Below are 21,951 nucleotides of genomic sequence, written 5' to 3' on the forward strand. Positions count from 1 at the left end.
TCAGATTCCTCTTGCGATGCCCACAAGCAGGCCACAAAAGTGCTAGCCCTCTCCTGCTGCTGTCGGCCAGAAACTAGTATTCAGAGTATTCAATGAGAGGCGCAACTGCAACAAAAAGCCCATCACATAGTTGTCCCTGCCGGGTAGCTGGAGTAAAAGATCTTAACATATGTGTCTCGGTAGAAAATCTTAAAAGCCGCATAGATTGATGTGGGACTTTAAAAGTACCTGAGGTCCCAAGCTGCGTTGGGCTTTAAAAGTCAAAGTCAACACCGTAAATGGAAATGAACCGATAGCCATGCTCATTTGAGACAGCAGAGGAAGATGGGGCTTCCAGATATTGTTGGACTACAACAACTTGCATAATTCTTGGCTGTTACCTATGCTGGCTGGGGAACATGGGAGCTGGAGTCTAATAACATTGGGTGGGTTACAGGTTCCCCAGCCCTGCCTTACAGCTCTGCTGGATGTTCTTTGATGGTTGCCTTCTGATTTTTAAATTATTATTTTTAAATACAAATGATACAAATCTAGCTGCTCAAGGAAGAAACTGATTGTCTAGATCCATTTCAGTTGGGGTTTAGGCCGTTTTGGCCCAGAACCTGCCTTGGTCACCCTGTACAATGACCTCAGTTGGGAGAGAAACATGGGTCATGTGTCTCTGTTTATTCTCTTCAACCTCTCAGTGGCTTTCAATACCATCAACCATTGTTTCCTTCTGGAGTTAGGACCGTATGGCACTGCTTTGAGGTAGTTCCAGTACTACTTGGATTGATGTTTCCAGTGAGCACACCTTCCCATTTTTTCTCGCAAGATCTCGGCAGCCATTTTGGGTGCTGCGACTTCATGCTCTCTCGCGTTTTTGGGCACGACACGAGATTTGCCCCCCTCCAAAAAACTGCTTTGGGAGGCAAGAGCGAGAGTCACATGACTTGCCCAGAAGCCATCCCGGGAAGATGCATGTCCCAGTTTTGCATCAGAAAAAGTTGGAAGGTCTGAGAGTGTTGCTTAGGGAGTGTTCTTCAGCCCATGGAGCCTTCAATGTGAGGTTCCTTGGGATTCAATTTTATTCCTTGGTTGACATCTGATGCCCTTTTAAATGTGTTGTAGGATTATTGGTTTGTTTTTGTTCTTATGTTTACTGTGTATTTTGTGCTTTTTATACACTCGTACCTCGGCTCCCGAACACCTCAGGAGTCGAATGTTCCGGCTCCCGAACGATCAAAAACCAGGAGTGTTCCAGTTTTTGAACGTTCTTTTGGAAGCCAAACGCCGGATGGGGCTTCTGTGGCTTCCAGTTGGCTGCAGAAGCCATTCTTTGGAAGTTGAACGGACTTCCGGAACGGATTCTGTTTGACCTCCGAGGTACAACTGTATTGCAATTTTATGTTGTGAACCATTCTGAGATCTACAGATGAAGGGCAGTATAAAAACAAAAAAACAATTTTCCATGGCAGTAAACGGCCTTGAAGGTAGTTCTAAGACATAACAGGGTGGGGAATATGCGTTTTGAATGAAACAGCCTTACCCCTTGTTCATCCAACTTGAGCAAGGTCTCTGGGACCTTTGGGGAACTAGAGGCCAGGCGGAGACACTGCAGGTTGAGCTCTGGCATGACGTGTTCCAGCAACTTCTTGGGAGGGATGCCCCGTGGGGCAGTGTGGCGGGCCGAAAGGGGAAGAGCATCCTCCAGAATAGATCCCCGCAGAGTCCGGAGCTGGGAGGAAAACAACAGCTGTCAAGGGGACAGGAGGAGGATCACACCAGGGGGACTCCCCTCCGCGTAAGGCCATGACACCACTCAGTGTGGCCTAGTGGCTAGGATGTTGGGGTGGGGCCTGAGAAAAGCTAGGGTTAAGTCCCACCTTTGCCACAGACTCTCTTTCAGGCCACATTTACACCATAAAGTGGTATAATGCCACTCAAACAGTCATGGTTTCCACCAAAGAATTCTGTAGTTTGTCAAGGGTGCTGAGAGTTGTTAGGAGATTCCTTATTCCCCTCACAGCCCTACAGTTCCCAGAGTGCTTTAACAATTAACCCCTGCTCCCAGAGGATCCTGGGAATTGTAGGTCTGTGAGGAGAATAGGGGGTCTCCAAACAACTCTCAACACCGGTAACAAATTATAGTTCCCCGGATTCCCAGCCATGGCTGTTTAAAGTGGAATCCTAGTGCTTTAAACGTCTGGTGTGAATGTGGCGGCTGTCGTCTGCTCTGGGCTGGTGTCAGTTCTCCTGGGAAGGTGTCCTTCTCCAAGAAAGAAGAATCTGCATAGACAGAACTACATTATACAAACCATAAATTTAAGAATGGGTGATCGGGCTTCCACTAAACCCTCCCTCCCTCCCCATCTTGTTTTCCTTGTGTGATGTGTATTTTAGAGTGTTAGCCTGAGAGAAGACAGTTCACACGGCTGATTTTTGGTAAGCAAATTTAGCTCATAGTTTGGGATAAAAAAACACATGAACGGCTATTGCGGCATGTTGTAAGAACCCACCTGACTTGTGCGGATTATAAGGCGGTAATTGTACTGGGGTCCAGCGCTGCCCTCTTTCTCCTCACGCCGTAGTGATACAGCCACAGAGCCCAGCTTATCGTCCACCCCGAAGTAATTCTGGTGCTCTGTGTGGAGAGAAGCGAGGAACCTGCCTTGAGGACAGCTTGCAAACAAAGCCAACCAGAGACTCTGAAAACAAGGAACCTCGCAGCAAAGGCGGCCAGCAGGAGGCCTACACTTGCCCACACCCAGCGGTCCATTTTGCCCTCAGCCACCCTGAACACCAAGGGTGAGCAGAAGGTCCATTGGGGTCTAGTGGAAGACCTCTGTATAATTCAGGAGATCAGCAAAGTTTTCCGACTCCCAATTATAACAGGGGAAACCATTTTCTCCATTTGAACAAGGCTGCTGGAATGAGGTACACTAGCCAGGAGTGGGTGATGGTGGGAAACGAGATTGAGCTCTGTTTTCAAGTACTGGACACAAAGTCCTTGGCTTGGAATGTGCTCAGAGGCACCCTCTTCTCAACTACATAATTCTAACTTTCTAATCTTTTGTTCCTGGGTCTGGGTCTGGGCTGGTAGATTGTGGGGTTGATCTGAGAAGGCCGAGGCCAGACCATTCTTCCTTGTACAGCAGGCTTCATCAACCTAGGGAGGCCTCCAATTTTTTTCAGACTAAAACTCCCATCAGCCCCACAGCAGCTGGTTGGTAGAGGCTGCTGTGCACTAGGAAAGGAGAAAAAGGTAGCCCATCACTCCCAAACTGGGATTTTGTTTTCTCTCAATCTCTAACTTGCGTCCAGTCACACCTATTCAAGGCAGGTGAAACCACGTTTTAGGAACATGCCTTTGAAGCGGCTCTGCCCTGCCCCTTGCAAGGGACACTAGGTTCCAAAATTTCCCTTGTTTCCAGATGCCTTCACCAGCACTGCAATCCTCTTAAGCTTCAGAGTGAACACACCACTTGCTGTCCATTGTTTTGGTCTCCTTTTTAAGCCATATAAATGCATTTAAACACACCTAAGAGCCACTCAATTTAATGCGCAGGACTGTTGTTGGAATGGATCTAAAGGAGGCTGAATGTTTTCAATAAAGCTATCTCTGTTGGAAAAAGAACGAATGACCTATTGCTGTTTCAGAAACATTAACGAAGAGATTGCATGCATTGAATAATACAAATGCTGCAGACAATTTTGTTGAAATATGGCATCCTTTTATAAAATACTTTACTGATAACCCTGAAGAATGGCAAGTACCAAAATCAGAGATTGGACTTTGGCAAATTTTAACTAGATTGATCTCTCCTGAAGGGGGGAAGAGTTGGGGTTTTGTTTTTGTATTCCCCCCTTTTGTAATGGTTATATATTGGGAATTAATACAGTTAAAATAATAATAAAAAATAAAGGCAACTCCGACAAAGGACCGACGGTTGCATAAACTAATAGAATTTGCGGAATGAACAAGTTTTACGGCCAAAATAAGAAACTGGAATGAGGAAAAAGTGTTGTTTTGGAGAATATTTAAAAAGAGATGGTATCATGGTTTAATATCCAGGTGGGATGAACTTAGGACCAGCAGTGGACAAGATAAATGAACAGAGAGGAAGAAAAAGGATGGAAGTCTGCTGGGGATGCAGCAACCCAAAGAATATGAACTAGAATGTCAGTGAAGGATAGATTGGGAAGCCAATACAGACTGGGTACGTAAATCCATGTATATAAATGAGTGCAACTTTAAATTTGAAAAAGCATAACTAAAGTTATTTTTAAAAAATAAAATTAAAGCTATGCATCATGCAAAAAGGAAGCAAGAGGAGGCAAAATAATGGTCCAGGAATTGGAATTCTAGTTTTAGGAGAAAGAAAAATGTCTCCTTAGCCAGGTTTTCCATACTGCACATTCTTCGTATACCCCTCTATTGTGTCCCACACAACCCCCACTCGCCTTTTTGAATTTCCTTGCTTCAACACCCCATGTCAACTCCCACAGCCCGCCCAGGGCCCCCTTCCCCTGCTCCATCTCACCCTGCCGGCAGCCGCTCACCCTTGCCGTAGAAATGCTTCCGATAATAGCAGGCTCCGAGGTCGGCGTACTCAATGGCATGGCTTGTCCGGCTGGTCCTCTGCCCGTAGCTCTCCCGGGGCTCCTCCAGCACAGAGACCGCCATGTTGGGGCAGTGAAACCCCGCAAGGGAGCCCCGATGCTGGCCGATCCCCCACTCAGCCTCGCCCCCAGCCTCCATGCGGAAGTTGGGGCAGCTGAGCACCAGGGGCCCGTCCTTGCCCTCGCTCCCCTCTCCCTCAAAGGGGGGTACCGGGTCTGCCTGGCAGCGTTCCCGTTCCGAAGCAGCCGATGCCCCAGTGGTGACATTGCCAGGCTTCTCCGCCTCTCGGGTGGCCTCGCCCGGCTCGAAGAGGATGCTCTGGACATCATAGTGGGCCAAGTGGCGACCCCACACTGGCACGGGAGCCTCAGAAGGCACAGGGTCCCCGGCCGGCGCACCGTCTGCCTCGGTCTCCCACACTTCGTTGGCCGCCAGTCCCAGCAGAAGCAGGGGGTCGCGGAAGCGCCGTGCTGTGGGGCTGCCGGCCCGTGGCTCTTCGTGGCTGTGTGCCCGGGCCCGAGGGGGTGCGGGGCACTTTGTGGATGTGTTGGGGCTGCTGCTGATGCGCTGAAGGCCAACTCCAGCGGCAGGTGGCACAGCGGGCAAGGGAGAGCCGGGGGCAGCAGAGGCAGGGGCCAGCTCCCCTTCGCTGAGTGTCACGTCGCTGTTGCTGCGATGCATGAGGTAGCTACGCCTTGGGGACCTCAGTGGAGGGCCGCACTGCCCCGCAAGTGGGCCCTCAGCCGCCTGGGGCTTGGGGGCCCGGAAGGTGTCGAAAGAGAGGGACGTGAGAGGCGGTCGGTTCCAGTGGCTTCGGGTCTTGCGGATGAAGAGGTCGTCTGACTGCATTGCCTCCAGGCGCCCACAGACCTCTCCCCTCGCGCTCGCCCAGGCACCCAAAGGACCACGGGGGAATCTGGATCCTACCCAACTGGAGAAAGAAAAAACAACACCAATCCCGCTTCCCCAGGTGCGTCAGCAAATCAGGTTGTCAGCATGTAACAGGCCGCAGTCTCTTTGGCGGAAGAGGTCAATGCCCCGCCCATGGGGAGGGGCTTCCAAACATGCTTAAAAGGGATCTAGTCCTGCTGGCCAAGTTGCTCCTCAGCAAACAGGCTCCATGCAGAGGCGAGGGTCAGCACACAGCAGTCAGGTGGGCAGGGGTGCCAGGAATCACCTGGCCACGGCAAAGCTGTCTAGCCATTTTGAGGGCTGTTTGCTGCAATGGGAAAAAAGAGACACAGGAGAAAGGGAAGAAGACAGGTGAAAAAGATCTGCTTTGAGCCAAACACACCGGGTTTATGGAGCTGGAATTCAAGCCTGCTGTGATATCCACATCTCTTGCTTTGGAGACCTTGCCAAACTTTCCCAGGTGGGGTACAAGCATTGGGCCCAGGAGGCCTGAAAGATTGTACTTCCCTTCCCAAACCTACCCGGGTGTCAAGATCTTCAGGTGAGCACCTTCTCTCGTTCCTGTCAACCTCAGAGCCACGGTTGGTGGTGACACCAAAGGGAGAGTCTATTCTCTGGCTGCTCCCACATTGTGGGATTTCCTCCCAAGAGAGGCTAGACTGGCTCCCTCTTTGCTATCCTTCTGCAGGCAAGCCCAAACCTTCCTGTTCAGACAGGCCTTTGGAAATTAAGGTGGGGACGATGCTGACAGAATCATAGAAATGCAGAGTTGGAAGGGACCCTAAGGGTCATCAAGTCCAACCCCCTGCAAAGCAGGAATCTCAGCTGAAGCATCCATGAAACATACCCATCCAGCCTTAAAAACCTCCACGGAAGGAGAGTCCACAACTTCCCGAGAGAGACTGTTATACAGCTCTTAATGTCAGAAAGTTTTTTCATATGTTTAGTTGGAATCTGCTTTCCTGCAATCTCCTTTCTGATCGCTGGGCTTTCAAGTACCTAGCAACACCTCTGAACCTGACTATAACCACGGCATCTGGGATTCCTGGGGAGGAGGAGAAGCTCCCCGCTTCAACCTTTGCATAGCACCTGGAATAAAGTGGTTCCTCTACCCAAGAGTTCAGCTTCCCAACCCAGCATCAAACGATGCTCTTCGCTCTGCATATACCCAGAAACACTCTCACCTGTGCTCCGGACCTGCGCTTTTGTCAAGCCTCAGTATTAAAGCAAAAACAGGGCTCCATTTGCTCCACACCCCATGTAGGATAAAATCCCTGCTGTCAAGAGCCGATTAGCCTAGTTGTTTGACAGAGCATCCCCCCCACCCCACCCCCGAGGGCTGTCACTCCCAATCACCATCGGAGGAACTGGTGCCCAGCTGTCCCTTACCCTGTGCAGATGGCACAGCCCAACAAGCCCTGCACCCAGCCAGGGGCCTGTTTCTTGGAGGAACCGGCCAGCTTGGGGCAGGGATGGAAGATTTGGTGGGAGAGCTGGAAGGCAGTGGCATCTGAACCTGGGTGCAAAGCAGGTCCTCCTGCCCACTACCTTGCAGCAGGCCCTGTCCCAGACTCCGAGGAAAGCAAAAATAACAGCATATCTAGCCTTGGTCCTGCATGCGCTTTGCACAATCACTAACCCCGTTTAACTCACTTCCACCTTCGCCCCAAAATAAACTATACACTGATTGGAAGCCGGGCCGGGGAAGGCAACAACCTGCCTCTGACCCTGGTGGGGAGGACCAAGTCACGCTGCGGTGACATGTAATGGCAACTCTTAAGCGAGCAGCCCAGAGGCCAGAGGCACACGCTCCACTTCAGCACCACAAGCAGGAGGAAGTGGAAGAAGACCAAACTTCTGCAAACGATCAAAGCACAGGCATGGCTTCTTGTCATCAAGGCGTGAGGAGGAAGATTAGGGGGAAGAACTGTGTCTGGTGGACAGACAGAAGCAAGTGGCATTCGCCCAGGGAGGGAAATTTCGCAGGAACTCGAATTGGGGGGGGGGGAGCCTTTTCAAGCCACATCGACTACAGCTTGCAACCCACTTTTGCACTCTGTGCTCCTGAGTAGGCCTGGGCTATATATCGCCCAGGACTGGTATGAGGAGCAGACCGCAATGTCGGTTTTCCTCAGCAGTATATCGCTGGTGAAACAGCAACCGTTCCTGAGTCCCTCTGCTAGCTGTGTCTGCTGGGGGGGCGGGGGTCAAGAATTCCTTCCTCCAGCGGCACGGCTAGCAGATGGACTCAGGAGCAGTGGCAGTTTCACCAGTGATATATCACTGAGTGAAACCACTATTGCACTCTTCCATCGTATGATGCAGAGGGAGAAACAAGCTGCCCGGACCCAGGTTTGCAGTTTTGCGAAACAATTTGACTGTAACCTATTGCTTAGCAATAAACAACAATGGACTCCTAACTCCTCTTGCCTCTGAGTTTTATTGGCGTAAACTCAGAAGATAAGCCATTTTTGGCTCACAACAAAACTGCCATTGCACTCTTCCATCATACGATGCAGAGGGAGAAACAAGCTGTATCAGTGAGGCGCTGATACAGCTTGTCCCTCCCTCTGCATCTTTAAACTGCTCAACTGAGGCGTGTGCAGCTGCCCTTACCTCAGCCAAGCAGTTGAAGAAGCCCCCAGCCCAGTGCTGGCCCCCGTGAACTGGTGGCGGGGTGGGGGCTCTGTAAAACTGCTCAGCTGAGAGGAACACAGTTGGCACTCTCCACAGCCAGCAGTTAAAGGAGCCCCGATGCTCTGCCCATTTGCCGGTGGCTGTCTCAGCTGGGGAGGGGGAATCTTCCAGACCCCCAGCTTTGCTGCGCAAACAAGCTGCGTTGCCCCAGCCCGTGAGTGCCAGGGTGAAACCGCCTCAGTTCCTGAGGTGAGAGCTGGGGCAGTTTCACCAGGTTCCTCGCAGGCCGAGGCCAACCCCGCTTATTTTTTCAACATTGTGGTATATCGCCAAACCGCAATGTTCAGCTGGCGATACACAGCAATGTTGAAAAGCTGATATTGCCCAGTCCTACTCCTGAGTAGCTCCAAACTCCGCTCTGCTGTCCTTCTCTAGGCAGCACATCTTTTACATGGTTTCCCTCCTTTATCACACACAAATAGAGTTATAGGTACATTTGTTCATGCCACACCATGCTGAAGCATCACTCACTCCAAAGTGTGATGTAGTGTTTAGAGAGTGCCAGACATGGGCCACGTTCACACCATAAACTTAAAGCACTACGATACCACTACTAAACAGTCCATAGGAAACCTTGGATCTGTAGTTATCTAAAGGGTGCTGAGAGTTGTTAGAAAAGGCCTGTTCCTCTCACAGAGCCACAATTGTCAAAAGTGGTTTAACAATTGATCCCTCGTCACTATAGGGGTCTCCTAGCAACTCTCAGCACCCTTAACAAACAACACCTCCCAGAATTCTTTGGGGGAAGCCATAACTTTTTAAAGTGGTACCACAGGACTTTAAATGTATGGCAGGAATGTAGCCAAAGACTAGGCAGGCCCAGATTCAAATCCTTAATCGAGTGCAAGGGCTGCTGGGGGTGAGCTGGAACAGTCACTCCCAACCTAACCTACCTCACAGGGTTGTTGCAATGAGAAAGATGGGATTGGGACTGGTGGGTGGGTGGGGAAGACACCCACCACCATGTACCATCCTGAGCTGCAAAGGTGGGAAAAGAAGATGTTGGGGTGGGGGGCGAATTAATAAAATATTTTGAGAACAACACAGCATAACGGATGTGTCTAGGACTGAGGAGTCTCGGGTTCAAATCCTCCCTCAGCCATGGAACTCTCACTGGCCCAGCCTCTCAGACTAGGCTACTTCACAAAATTGTTGTGAGGATTAAAACAAGGGAAGGGAGAACTGAGCTGTCTTGAACTCCTTATTTATACACAACCAAATACATACATACATTTAAAAAGTGAGAGATATTTCTACCAAGGAGGGTAAGCTGGGGGGCTGAAATGCTGGTCAGGGCCCTGTTATTATTGTTGTTGTTTCCCTAGTGGGCATTTTTAGAAAGCAAAAGAGTTTCTGATAAGATCCAGTCAAGATGAGAAATGTTCTAAAATGGAAATTCTTATGCATGGGGAAATTTCACAGCGGGCAGCGGGAGAATACATGCAAAGAGAAAGCGAGAAAACCTGTATCACACCTCAGCGTGGGTGCAAAGGAGAGAACTGATGAAGCGTCAGCAAGCGATTCTAACAAGTCATGCTGATTTTTGCATCCCCCACACCTGTAAACCAAATGAAAAAACTACTTTGGGCTCAAACACACATTGATTCCCCCCCCCAAAAAATGTGCTCTTTTTATTCCACATAAACAGAATTCAACACAGTCACGTCCACATCATACATTTAAATCACATTTATGGCACATCTAACAGTCATGGCTTCCCCAAAGAACCATGGAAACTGTAGTGTCCCCCCAAGCTACAATTCCCTGCACCCTTAGCAAACTGCAATTCCCAGGAATCAGAGGAACTCAAAAAATGGAGGACCTGTGAGTTTCCAGGATGTGTGGATTGTTGAGGTGTCAGTTGAGAAATTCAGCATGGAACTGAAGGATGTGTTTATGAAGAGGGAATTAACCTTGCTCAAGCCCTGAAGAACTTGCAAATTATAGTCAGTATCTTGGAGGGGCAAGTAAGATGGGGGGAAATGAGTGCCACAATCTTAAAAAATGAAAACACTCCCCTGTTAGTACTACACAGGGATACTTCCAGAGAAAAGGAAAGGAAAGGGGGAAAGATAAGCTTTTCCTTCCCCAGTCTCCAGAAACCTCTTCTCCTCCTCCTCTAGGGCCACCTCTATCCATATGAACCTACCCGGACCCTGAGATCATCCTCCAAGGCCCTTCTTTGTGTGCCTTCTCCATGAGAGGTCCGGAGGGTGACAACATGAGAATGGGCCTTTTCTACAGTAGCTCCCCATCTGTGGAACACTCTCCCCAGAGAGGCTTGCGTGGTGCCTTTACTATACATCTTTAGGTGTCAGGTGAAAATGTTCTTCTTTAACCAGGCCTTTGGCTAAGTAACATCTGATGCCATTTAAATACGTCGTGGAAGTGGGGATTACTGGGAATTTTTTTGTTCTTATTCTTATTATGTATTTTGTGTTTGTTATATTGGAATTTTACGTTGTGAACTGCCCGAGATCTATAGGACAGTATACAAATAAGGATAATAATAACCATCTATTAAATGTTCAGGTTCAGGACTTGGAACACAAAACCTGAGTCCTCAAGCACAATGTAGACATAGGAAGTTGCCTTAAGCCAGGTCAGACTATCTAGTCAAATAATTAACTACTCTTGACTGGCAGCAGCTCTCTCAGGCAGGGACCAGGCCCAGACAGAAGGGGGGCCGTATGGGCCACTTGGCCCGGGCCTCTGATTCCAAAGGGGGCCTCAGTCAGCATATTCACAATTGCAGGGGATACACTGGGGCGAACTTACTTATTTATAAGACTTCAGTTATCCCCAGGGTAAAAAGGGGGGCACATTATCTACCTGGCCTGGGCCTCTGCCTGGCTCTGCAAGGTCCTGGCAGGGACCCCAGTTTCATCAACTGCTACCTGCTCTGTAGCCGTCCAGATGTTGCAGGATAACCACTCCCACCATCCCAAACCACCGTCCCTACTGACTGCAGCTAATGGGAGCTGGGAGTTCAAAATCATCTGGAGGGCCGCAGTTTCCCCATTCCCACCTTAGCAGCTGGAGATGCATGGCAGCATTTTGTTATAGGTTCTGACTGCAAAACAAGGCCCACAAACTTGGGAGGAACGTCTAATACAGGTGCCTGCCCAAAGGCAGGACCCACCTGACATCCAGGTAATGAATTACTGTTTTCCTCTCCCCTTTAGTGCACTTTTCCTGCTTCTGTCTCATTTCCCAGAGCTTGGAATCTCTGTAGTTTGTGCTCCCTTTTATCCTTGCAACCAGGATGCCTCTTTCCTGTGGTGGGCTCACCAGAGATCAGGTACTCCCTAGAAGTTACTTTCTGAAAATACTACTAAGTGTGGGTGAATGTTAAACCCACCAACCCCCCTCAATGGTAAACACAAAATGTGAGAACTCTGTATTTGTCTTGCCGTGCAGGAGCTAAAGACAAGGCACTCACTGGAGAGTTAACTTGCTGTACAATGGTACACATACCTACTCAGAACCGGTGTATATCTCTTTGTTTTTAGCAGGGCTTTCTGCCAGATAAATGGCCACAGAATTGCAGCCTAGGCTTTTTTTAGGGTTGGCACTGGGGGAAAGCAGGTTTCTTGTGCCTTTGTGTGCTGTACGGCAGTCAAAAATTAAGCAGGTTAAGCTTTTTCTATTATGGAAATACAATTATGGGCGAAGCTTTACCTGTCCACATTCTGTCTGTCAAGCATTTCATTAGGTGTTGTGGCCACTGGTTTATTTTTGGGCCCTCCGCCCCACCTGCAAAAAAGGGCATCCATTTGTGTATGACACAAAGAATGTACAAATTTTGTGCAAATCCACCCACTTTTGTGAGTGGGTTGGGGTGTGCGTGTGTGCAACCCACATATAGTGTACTGGACCCATAAAATCCTGCTGACCCTGCTGCTCACATCCCAAAGACCCCAAACAGAGCAATGCAAGAGACTTTGGAGAAAAGAATCTGACAAGCAAACTGCCCCGGATGCATTAAGCAAGCAAACCGCAAGACCCGCTGCCAATCAGGATCAGACCCAACCGCAGGAAATTATTCCAGGGCAAACTTAACTGGGTACAAATAAAAAGGTCCCCTCCCCAATGTTCCCAGCACATCTCAGGCTCCAAACGGAGGCGAGGGGAGTTGCAATCTTAGGGCTGCCGAGAGAAGGAAAAGTTTGCTTTCCGAGGAAGGAAGCAGACATGAGGCAGAAGGCTAAAGTCATTCAGCGGCGGCTGACCCGATGGCAGGCATGGGGTGGGGGGAGAGGCAGGAAAAAGAAGGCTGGGGAGCCATGGAAGGAAAGAGGAAGATGTCGATGACAACAGGAAATAGGCACCCCCACCCCCACCAACATGCCAAGGGACACAATAAAGCATTTGGGAGGAAGGCAAAAGGAAGGGTCCTTGGGCAAAGAGCCCAGTCATTTCGGCGAGGCCTCGTCCATTTCAAATGCACGGAAGCACCCCCTTTTTACCTCCCCGTTTCCCTCCCCCCATTGCAAAACAACCCCGTTGTGCGCCCCCCGATCCCTTCCCGAATAATGGTCGCCCCTCACCCTGCCAGAGAACCGGTATCTTTTTTGGAGGGGGGGAGGTAGCGGTCCGCAGTGGCCTGACAGCGCTGGCGCGGTGACTCACTTCCTGTAGCGCAGGAAGTGTGGCGCAAGCAGAAGACCAGACTCTTCCCCCCAAACACACGGCAGCTCGGCTACAGCTGCTTTTGTGTTTCTTCCTCTTCTCTACCCCCCTCCGCCCCCAATCCCTCAAACACACACAGCAACTCTCTCACGTAACTTCCTCAGGAAAGAGCTGGGCCTTAGCTGCAGATCTGCCCCCCCCCCCATCACCAAACACACACAAAGTGGTGAGTGCGGGTTCCTCACTAGAAAGATCCGTACTGGGCCTTAGCACACATTGCAGGCCTGAGTCCCAGTCCCCCCAAATATAACAAGATTCTGGAATGGTTTCCCCATCCTACTTAAAAGGAAAAACTCACTGGCTTCCTTTCTTGCATCTCATAAAAATGGGATCCACTGTGGATGGGAGAGAGGAGGGGAAATTATGTCCGGGTCCCAACTGTGTGGCCTGGCTTTCTATCAGACCCACGTCCTGCAACCCAGTCTCCCACTCCTCTCTCTCTCTCTCTCTCTCTCTCTCTTGCTATGATAAGGCCAAAGCGTCCCTTTGCAGCTGGATTTCCAGGAGCAATGAATAGGGGGCTTTCTCCTTCTGCCAGGCTGGAGGTGGAGGGGGCAGGGAAAGGCCACAGAGTGCCATTTGGGCTGCGTCAGCCACCAGCCGGCCTGGCAATGCGGACAGGGAGGCATTGAGAAAGCGCTGGCAACGCAAGGGGAGTGGCCTGCCACTCAGGAGGCCCCCTTTTGCGGTGGGAGGGGAAGGCCTCAAGTCCCCACCCCTCTCTCCCCTTGGTCCATCTAGCACTGTTTGGAGGGGAACCTTTTCAGTTGTGCAGGCCAGATCCTTACCGGATCTCAGCCCCACGGGCCAAATACCACAAGTGGGTGGGATGTCCACCTGCCAACTGCCTGGCGTCACTATCCCCTCAGGTGATTGGGTACTTTGAAGTCCCAAAGCTGGGACTTCAAAGCTTGATGCCAGGTTTGTGAGAAGCCCTACACAGTGCTTTAAAACAGCGAATGCTTCAGTTTTACTGCCCAACAGCTTTCTGCAAACGAACTTTGCACGGGGAGCTTGCTAGCAAAGCTCTTCCAGCACACTTTGGGTTTTCATTGCCAAGACACAATGGGGAGGGCACCTTCCTGACCGTACTGGCAACCCCGTTTCAAACAGCCCCACACCTGAAATTGCATATGATGCAGAGCAGGTGAGCATGGTTTGGGGAAAACAACCTTGCAGGCCAGCCTCAAATCCCTGACCAAGTCTGACCCATGGGCTGGTGCCTCCTCACCCCTGATTCCAGCCCAGCCCAGCATCTTCTGGCAGGAAAGTTGGTCTTGGGCACAGAATTGTCTTCCCCATCATTTGCTACCACAACCTTTCATCAGGGGTTGGTATTAATCCAAGCTTGGAATGGAGATTGAGGAATCGGGATGGTTAATTCAGAGGGAGACTCTTTCCGCTGGGCTGCCCATTCCCAAACAGATCAATGCTGCCTGCCTCCATCGCCAGCTGTGATCACCAGGGTTCAACCCACACAGGATGGCAACCCACCAGTCAACACCATAGTGAGGACACTCTCAGTCCCAGAGCCAGCCCTGGGTCAGGTTATTGCAATCCGTCAGGGATGAGAGGCTGCATGCTGAAAAAGATCACTTGCTTATCTCCGCAGGCCTCTGAGCGAGGCTGATCTCACGCTTGGTCTCCCAGCCCTCTCGTGCTTCTCTGTCTGCTGTGCCTTTGCAGAACCTCATTAATCTATACACGCCACAGGCTGTACAGAGATTTAAAGCCAAAGAAAATAATATAGCCTTGTAGGGACGGGGAACTTGTGGCCCTCCAGATGTTGCTGAATTACAGCTCTCTTCATTCCTGGCCATTGGCTGCAGACGTTTGGGGTTGATGCAAGAGAAGATGTTCAGCAATGTCTGGAAACCCTTGTATTAACAACAACAAAGAACAAGACCCCCCCCCCAGTTGTCCTGTGGAACTGAATGCCACAGGATGTCTGGGGTTTAGGACAAATAGGCAAAAGTGTTGGTTGTTAAAACAAGAGCCAGAGGCCTGTCATTAACCCCTAGCAGGTCAGGGAGGCACCGTAGCTCAGTGGCACAGTGCTTGCTTTACATATAGATGGTCCTAGATACAATCCCCACAATATCTGGATTTTTTACTAAGAGCCTGGAGAATGAATGACCAGTAAGAGCAAGCTAGAACTCCCCAATCCGGAGCCCTCCAGATCTTTTGGACCACAAGCCCCATAACCCCTGGCCACTGGCTATACTGCCCAGGGCTGAAGGGAGTTGTAGCCCAAACCATATGGAGGGCATCAGGTGAGGGAAGGCTGGCATAGACAGTAGTAGGGCAAAGGGTTTGACCAGTTTCCCATGTACCTAACCCAGCTTGGAATGATCACTTGGAATGATGAGGCTTAAATCCCCGATTCAACTCATTAATTCACTTAAGCAACTTGCTCTGCCTCAGCCTTAGTCCCCATATTTGCAATATGGGAACAGCGCCAACCTACCTTACAAAATTGCTGCAAAGTTATTGTAAGCGAAGCATCTGGATGCTAAATGCCATTGCAGAAGCTGCCACCATCCGGCCCCTCCTTCCCCAAAATGCAGCCAAGGGGGGAATCTGACGAACCATTTGCCCTGAAGAGAGGGGAGAAGCATAAACAGAACTTACAAAATGAGATTGTTCCCCCATCCTGCTTTTTTCAGGTGACTCTTGTATTAAAAAATAGTAATCATTTCACGTATGGAGTCCCCTTGAAAGGTATACAAATCCTCTGAATAAATATTTAATTGCTGAGAATAACCAGCAGAAAAGTTAAGCTAAGCCCCCACCTCAAAACTTGTTTTGACCACCAGGAAGTCAGCCCTGAGATTGGTGGCCACTCAACAGCCAAGATGGGAGACTCTGACCTTTGACCCCCAGCAATCTGAGACGACAGGGCAGAGGCTTTGACCAGAAGAAAGTCTTGCACCTCAGCAGTGAGCAGATCCACTCCGTAAATTCTCAGTAGCTTCCTACATGTGGGGGGGGGCACGCGGATGAGGAACTAGCTAAAACCACATCCTCCTATGCTAGACTAATTAATTTAGAATTTAAAGCAGGCGCACAGATGCCGGGGCCAGCTGTTGAATTCAGTCATGTTTGCTCATTGCTTTCGAGGTGTCTCCTCCAAAGCCACGAAGGAACCTTTGCCCTCGCCAGCCTCTCCCAACTTTAAAGATGCTTTGATCGGGAGGGTGGCTCACATCCGCACTTGTCAGACCTCACCTGGGTCCAGTTTTGGGAGCTGCACTTTAGGAAGGACCGAGACAAACAGGAAAAGGGGATAGGGAGGACCAGTGGGGTGGAAAGCCAAAGTCCTAGGAGGGAACACCGGTCTTGAAAGACCTACACTGGCTCCCAGTACGTTTCCAAGCACAATTCAAAGTGTTGGTGCTGACCTTTAAAGCCCTAAACGGCCTCGGTCCAGTATACCTGAAAGAGCGTCTCCACCCCCATTGTTCTGCCGGGACACTGAGGTCCAGTGCCGAGGGCCTTCTGGCGGTTCCCTCCCTGCGAAAAGCCAAGTTACAGGGAACCAGGCAGAGGGCCTTCTCGGTAGTGGCACCCGCCCTGTGCAACGCCCTCCCACTAGATGTCAAAGAGAAAAACAACTACCAGACTTTTTGGAGACATCTGAAGGCAGCCCTGTTTAGGGAAGCTTTTAATGTTTAATATATTATTGTATTTTAATATTCTGTTGGAAACCGCCAACAGATGGGCAGGTTATAAATAATAAATTATTATTATTACTATTATATAGCGCTAAAGTCTTATTTTTTAAATAATGGACTGAATGGTGATTGATTCTTAGTTAAACATCTGGCTAGTTCAGATGACCACCCTGAGCTAAGTTAAGAACTTCTGAGAACTGAAAGAAGAAAAGTCACTTGATCCAGGGACAGTCCACATATCTATCTGCCTACTCAGACCTCTTTTTCCTTAATGGTAACTGCTCCTGCTCAGGCTGCACAAAAAAAGCATTTTGGTCCCAGAGAGAGAATTCTACAGGATGGGGTATTTGTGTGCGAAAACAGTCAAAATCCAATTATCCACAGGCATGCCCCTCCAGATGGTGAAGATGTCAGGAGCCATCATGGCTCCTAGGCATGTTCCCTTGGCCACTTGCCAGTGGTGGGCAGGACCAGAAGCAAAAGGGGGAGGAGCCATGGATGTGACTCCCACATGCCTGTTTTGTCTCTCAACTAGCTGAGAAGTGCAGAACCTTTTTCTGCCCAGGGCCAAATCCCAGAGGCAAAAGTGGGTGGGGCCCTGGATGAGACTCTTACCTTTGTACAGGAGGCTGCATTCAAAAATTCATTCATGTCAGAGGTTTCTACACAGTCGTGCACAGACCCCTCCATTGTGGCAAGCAAGAAGCATCACCACACCTGAAGGACACACTCCAGCTGGGCAATGGTACTCAAGGAGGGTGTGGCGTGTGGCAATGTCGGGGGGGGGGATATTTGGCCCCCTGGCCTAAGTCTCCCTGCCCCTGATCTAGCAATTCAAGCCTGATGAAGAGTTCTGGGGAATCAAAACTTGCACACTATTTTGCAATATTTCAGTTGGCCTAATCACTTTACATTTTTCTTATGGGCTGACAATACCACCTTTGCTTTTTGTATGACTTGGAAAACACCAAATTTAGCTCTTCTACAGAAGGATCCTAAACTGCACAAAGAGGTGCTGAGACCACCCTGAAGATGGGACTTCCTTCTCCAAGAGGCCATTCTCTGCAGCTACGAGAGAAAGCAAACCAGTCGGGTTTCTGCTTTCTTTTTTTAACCGAGACACGATCTAAAATTAATCTCCAAAAGGTCCCTAGTTTCCTCATTTCCCCCACTTACCAAAGAACGTGCCTGTGCTGTCCAAGGATGGAAATATATCTAGATAACAACTGGAATTTATGTTTATTTTTTTTAAAAAAGGGAGATCAACCTATTTTATGTGTCTCCTTCCCAGCTCACCTAGGTACAACATGAAACCTGCAAACCACCTGACAGCACTTGAACATCTGTTTCAGTCTTCCAGGTTCCATCCTATGACTGTGATTCCATCCATGGCTCCAACATTAGCCAATGCCCCCCCCCCCCGGTTTAATCACCTATTCCAGCCTTTACCAACCTGGTGCCCTCCAGATGTGTTTGACTACATGCTGCACTGGCTGGGGCAGATGAGAGCTGTAGGCCAAAAACAGGCCTCTGGTGAACCTCCAAGGAAGGAAAGGATGCTTGAAAGAGAAGCCGCTACAGGTGTAAATGCATCTATAGCTCTGTTTGGGCAATCATTAGCTCCCGTGTCCATCTCTCCTCTGACATCTGCAAGCATCTGTAGGGTGGAGGCCTCTGCACATGTAGTCGTACATGTGCAAGTTCCCCTGAGATCTGAAATTCTGTTCCTGGGGAGACTGTGCATTCAACTATATGTGTGAAGGTGCAGAGAGACTTTCACACCTCACAGGCATAAAACGGGCGCAATTCCTTTGTACAGGATTATTGGCTATTTGTTAATTCAATGTTGGGTGTGTTTTATTGAAGTGGGAACCGAGTGCATGGAATGGTGTGGGTGAGGAGAGAACTAAGTGATTGTGGATTGTGTGTTTCAATTAGTTGTGTGAAGTGCGAATATGCAAGTGAATACGTCCGACAACTCTATTATGTTCTTTGGGTAATTATGACTTTTTATGCTATATTGCGACTGCGTTGCATTTTGACATATTTGGAGGTATTTAATTATGTTACTTGAAATGTGGAGTTCTTATTAGTAGCACCATCAGTCTCATTCAGTTTTGAATGTGGAATTTGTATTTCTCATGAAGATTTTTTCCCCTTGGGATTTGCAAAACCACTTAGCTGCCGAAATATGAAGCGGTATATCTATACCTATATATGGTCTCCTTGCTCCTGCACTGCTGAACTGTGCTGTGTGCTCTTGACACTTAAATTCCCAAGATCACTTGACATAAGATGATGGCTAAGCGCAAGATCTCCAAGGAGATGTTCTCAGACAACTGCTAGTAAGGACCATTAATAACTGAAGGGTAGCAGGAAGGGACCAAACTCAGAGGCAAAACACCTGTCCGGCATGCAGATGGTCCAAGTTTTCATTCCCTGGTTTCTCTAAAGGTCGGAGTAAACAGGTGAACCTGCAGTGCTTGAGACCCTGGGCAGTCGCCATCTGTCAGGGCAGACAATGCTAGGCTCAATGGCCAAATGATCTGACCAGCAATAAGGCAGCTGCCTATATTCTTAAGCATTGCCAAAGGCTGAAGGGTGTGAAGGAGTAGCTGATTTGTATGGGGGGGGCCCCCCTCCAAATCTAAACACAGCAGCCAGCAGTGTCCTAGAGACGGCTATGGAGTTCAGGCCACTTGGTCTCCTTCCTAAACAACAGAGGCCTCTAGATACCAACGTCTTCCCAGTGTCCCTGCTGCAGTTCCCATCATTAAGCTGTGCTTCCTAGATTCACTTCCATGGGAACATTTCGACCCCCAGTTTATATCCCCAGCATGGTGTACAGACTATGACTGCCTTGACTACAACTGGGGAAGGTGCAGCTTCACAAAGCTCTCTGGGTGACCTTGGGCCCTTCACTTCCTTTTCAGATCTAACCGACCTCGCAAGGTTGTTGTAGGAATAAAAGGAGCGGGGAGCTCCACGGGGGAATCAAACGCACAAAGGGAATCCTGCCTGCGAGTGGCTGCCCAACCATGGCCGCCGGCTGGAGCGAGAAGAGCACTCTGCACATGCTCTTGCACCCCTTGCCTCCTGTCTTGACGTATAGCGGCAGGCAGCCCCCGCGCCCCGCCCGAAGCCGAGCTTAGGCACGGGAGAGTTGGGTCTTTTGTCACACAATAGCGGCGGCGGGGAGCCGGGAGCCTGTTCTGCGGGTGAGCGCCTGCGCTGCGCGTGTGCGCGCCCCGTCTGCCTTGCTCTATGTAACAGCCCGGCTCCTGGCGCAGGTTGCGTCCGTGTGCGCGCGTGCCTCGCAAATGCCCTCTTCTTGGTGCTGGGATTTGAGGGCGCAACGAGGCGCAACGTGCACGGTATTGTGAAAACGCCCGCTTCGCGCTTTACGACTGGGGAGTTTGCCTGGCTTGCGTTTCCCGGGGCGGGGAGAGAGAAGGATGTCCTTAAAACGCTTCAATGGAGGCGATCTCTTTCCCAGGCAGCCAATGCATTCAGACCAGCACCCATCCATCTTTCCCCCGCCCCGTTAGAATCCGCAAGCCCTGATTTGGAAAAGCGGCGGAGCCTCTCTCTCTCTGCCCCTTCCAACCCACCTCTACCCACCACGGCTTCTCCCCCCGGGTTCAGTCAAGGCGGAGGTGCCGACAGCTTCCCTTGCCTCTCCTTCCCCGCCCGCCGCCGCCTGGAGCCCGATCCACGTGCCGGAGCGCATGACGCGCGGCCAGGGCGCACAGGACGGAACTGGCCCGGCCGCCGCCGCCGCCTGCCTACCTCTCCACGCCCGTCCGCGCTCCAGCTCTGCAACCCAACCGGACGCTGCTGCTGCCGCCGCCGCTCGCCCCGCGTGTCCCCTCCCGGCCGGGCGCCCGCCCCCGCTCCGCTCCCTGCGGCCCTGGCACCGCCCTCTCCTCCTTCCTCCTCTCAATCGGGGGCGGAGAGACCCAGATTGGGGAGGAAGGAGGGGGCGCTTTGCGGCGTCACACAACGCCAGGGAGGACTCACAAAGCGCGGGGGGTGGGGGGGGGGAGAAGAGTGGCGGCTAGCAGGAAAGCACGGCTTCTATCGTTTCCAGGACAAGAGGAGCGAGATTCTGAACATGTGCAGAGTACTTTTGAGTACCGCTCCCTCCCCCGCGGAGACAACGCCAAGACTTGAGTTAGCGCCCTGATTTTGAGGGTGATAGAGAGCGCCCACCACGACGGGGGAGAGGGCAGCCCTCATTCTCCCCCCTCCCCCAAACAGTTTATAATTAACACCCCGTTTTATCCATCTGGAATGTTTTATGTGGTCAACACAGCTACGTTTCCTCCAGGAGGCGAGGGCTTTGAAGTCACCCACCCTGAATACCCCGCCCCCCTGAAAGGGAGCAAATCAGCACCATCATGACACACTAAGGGGGGCTGTTTCGGGAAGATGCTCAAGAGCAGGGGTAGGCAAACTAAGGCCCGGGGATCGCCTTCTCAATCCAGCCTGCGGATGGTCCAGGAATCAGCATGTTTTTACATGAGTAGAATGTGTGCTTTTATTTAAAATGCATCTCTGGGTTATTTGTGGGGCCTGCCTGGTGTTTTTACATGAGCAGAATGTGTGCTTTTATTTAAAATGCATCTCTGGGTTATTTGTGGGGCCTGCTGGTGTTTTTACATGAGTAGAATGTGTGCTTTTATTTAAAATGCATCTCTGGGTTATTTGTGGGGCATAGGAATTCATTCATATTTTTTTTTCAAAATGTAGTCCGGCCCCCAAAAAGGTCTGAGGGACGGTGGACCGGCCCACGGCTGAAAAAGTTTGCTGACCCCTGCTCAAGAGTGAAGAACAAGTGTAAGGCAAGTTCCCAAAACATACACGAAACTGGGGTTGGTAAGGACTTTAGCACAGAAAACCACCTCCTTCTCTTCTTCACATTGCCAAGGCATAGGTAGGTTCAGGTGCAGTCCTTCTCCCCCCAGCAGGAAGACACTCTCTCCATTCCTAGGCAAACAAGGCCCCCATCTTTGCAACTGGGATTAAATTTAGGGAGGTGTGTGTGGAATCAGTTCTAAAGTTTTCTCTTCCCCCCACTTCTGCCTTGCATTTTCCATTGTAAATGGCGGATTTCTAAAAAGGTCTCAAGTGTGAGCACCTATGATTTGCCTGTAAGAAGGGCCGACAAATCCAGAACCAGTTTGAAAGAGGCGCAGGGGGGCAGAACCCCACCCCGAAAGAGGAGGAAAGCAGCTGCTCTCTTACTCAAGGAGAGAGGGACCAGTGAAGGAGATGCAGAACCCACAACCCCTCTTCTCTCGCAAATATCTGGTTCCCCATCACCCATCGCAAGTTACAAAACATGATGCACAGGTGGATAGCTGTTGTCGG

At 50.3% G+C, this 21,951-nt stretch overlaps 1 protein-coding gene across 3 annotated transcripts in view; it reads right to left on the reverse strand.

The window, feature by feature from the left end:
* SIPA1 (signal-induced proliferation-associated 1) overlaps positions 1-20,489 on the reverse strand; it is a 36,161-nt gene extending 15,672 nt beyond the window's left edge. Inside the window, exons 1-5 of one of the 3 annotated variants that reach the window (XM_083715384.1) lie at positions 20,368-20,489; positions 15,372-15,501; positions 4,543-5,822; positions 2,499-2,623; positions 1,529-1,717 (exon numbers count right to left, since the gene is read on the reverse strand). In XM_083715384.1, the coding sequence (XP_083571510.1) occupies positions 1,529-1,717; positions 2,499-2,623; positions 4,543-5,452 (1,224 nt within the window). In that variant the 5' untranslated portion in view covers positions 5,453-5,822; positions 15,372-15,501; positions 20,368-20,489. Of the gene's footprint in view, positions 1-1,528; positions 1,718-2,498; positions 2,624-4,542; positions 5,823-8,683; positions 8,887-12,762; positions 12,931-15,371; positions 15,502-20,367 lie in introns of those variants that run through there. The other 2 variants (XM_083715386.1, XM_083715385.1) reach the window with 2 other exon arrangements.
* Positions 20,490-21,951: the final 1,462 nt, after the last annotated feature.

This window comes from Podarcis gaigeae (genome assembly GCF_964106915.1).
Source record: "Podarcis gaigeae genome assembly, chromosome: 16".
In the NCBI taxonomy this organism is placed as follows: Eukaryota; Metazoa; Chordata; class Lepidosauria; order Squamata; family Lacertidae; genus Podarcis; species Podarcis gaigeae.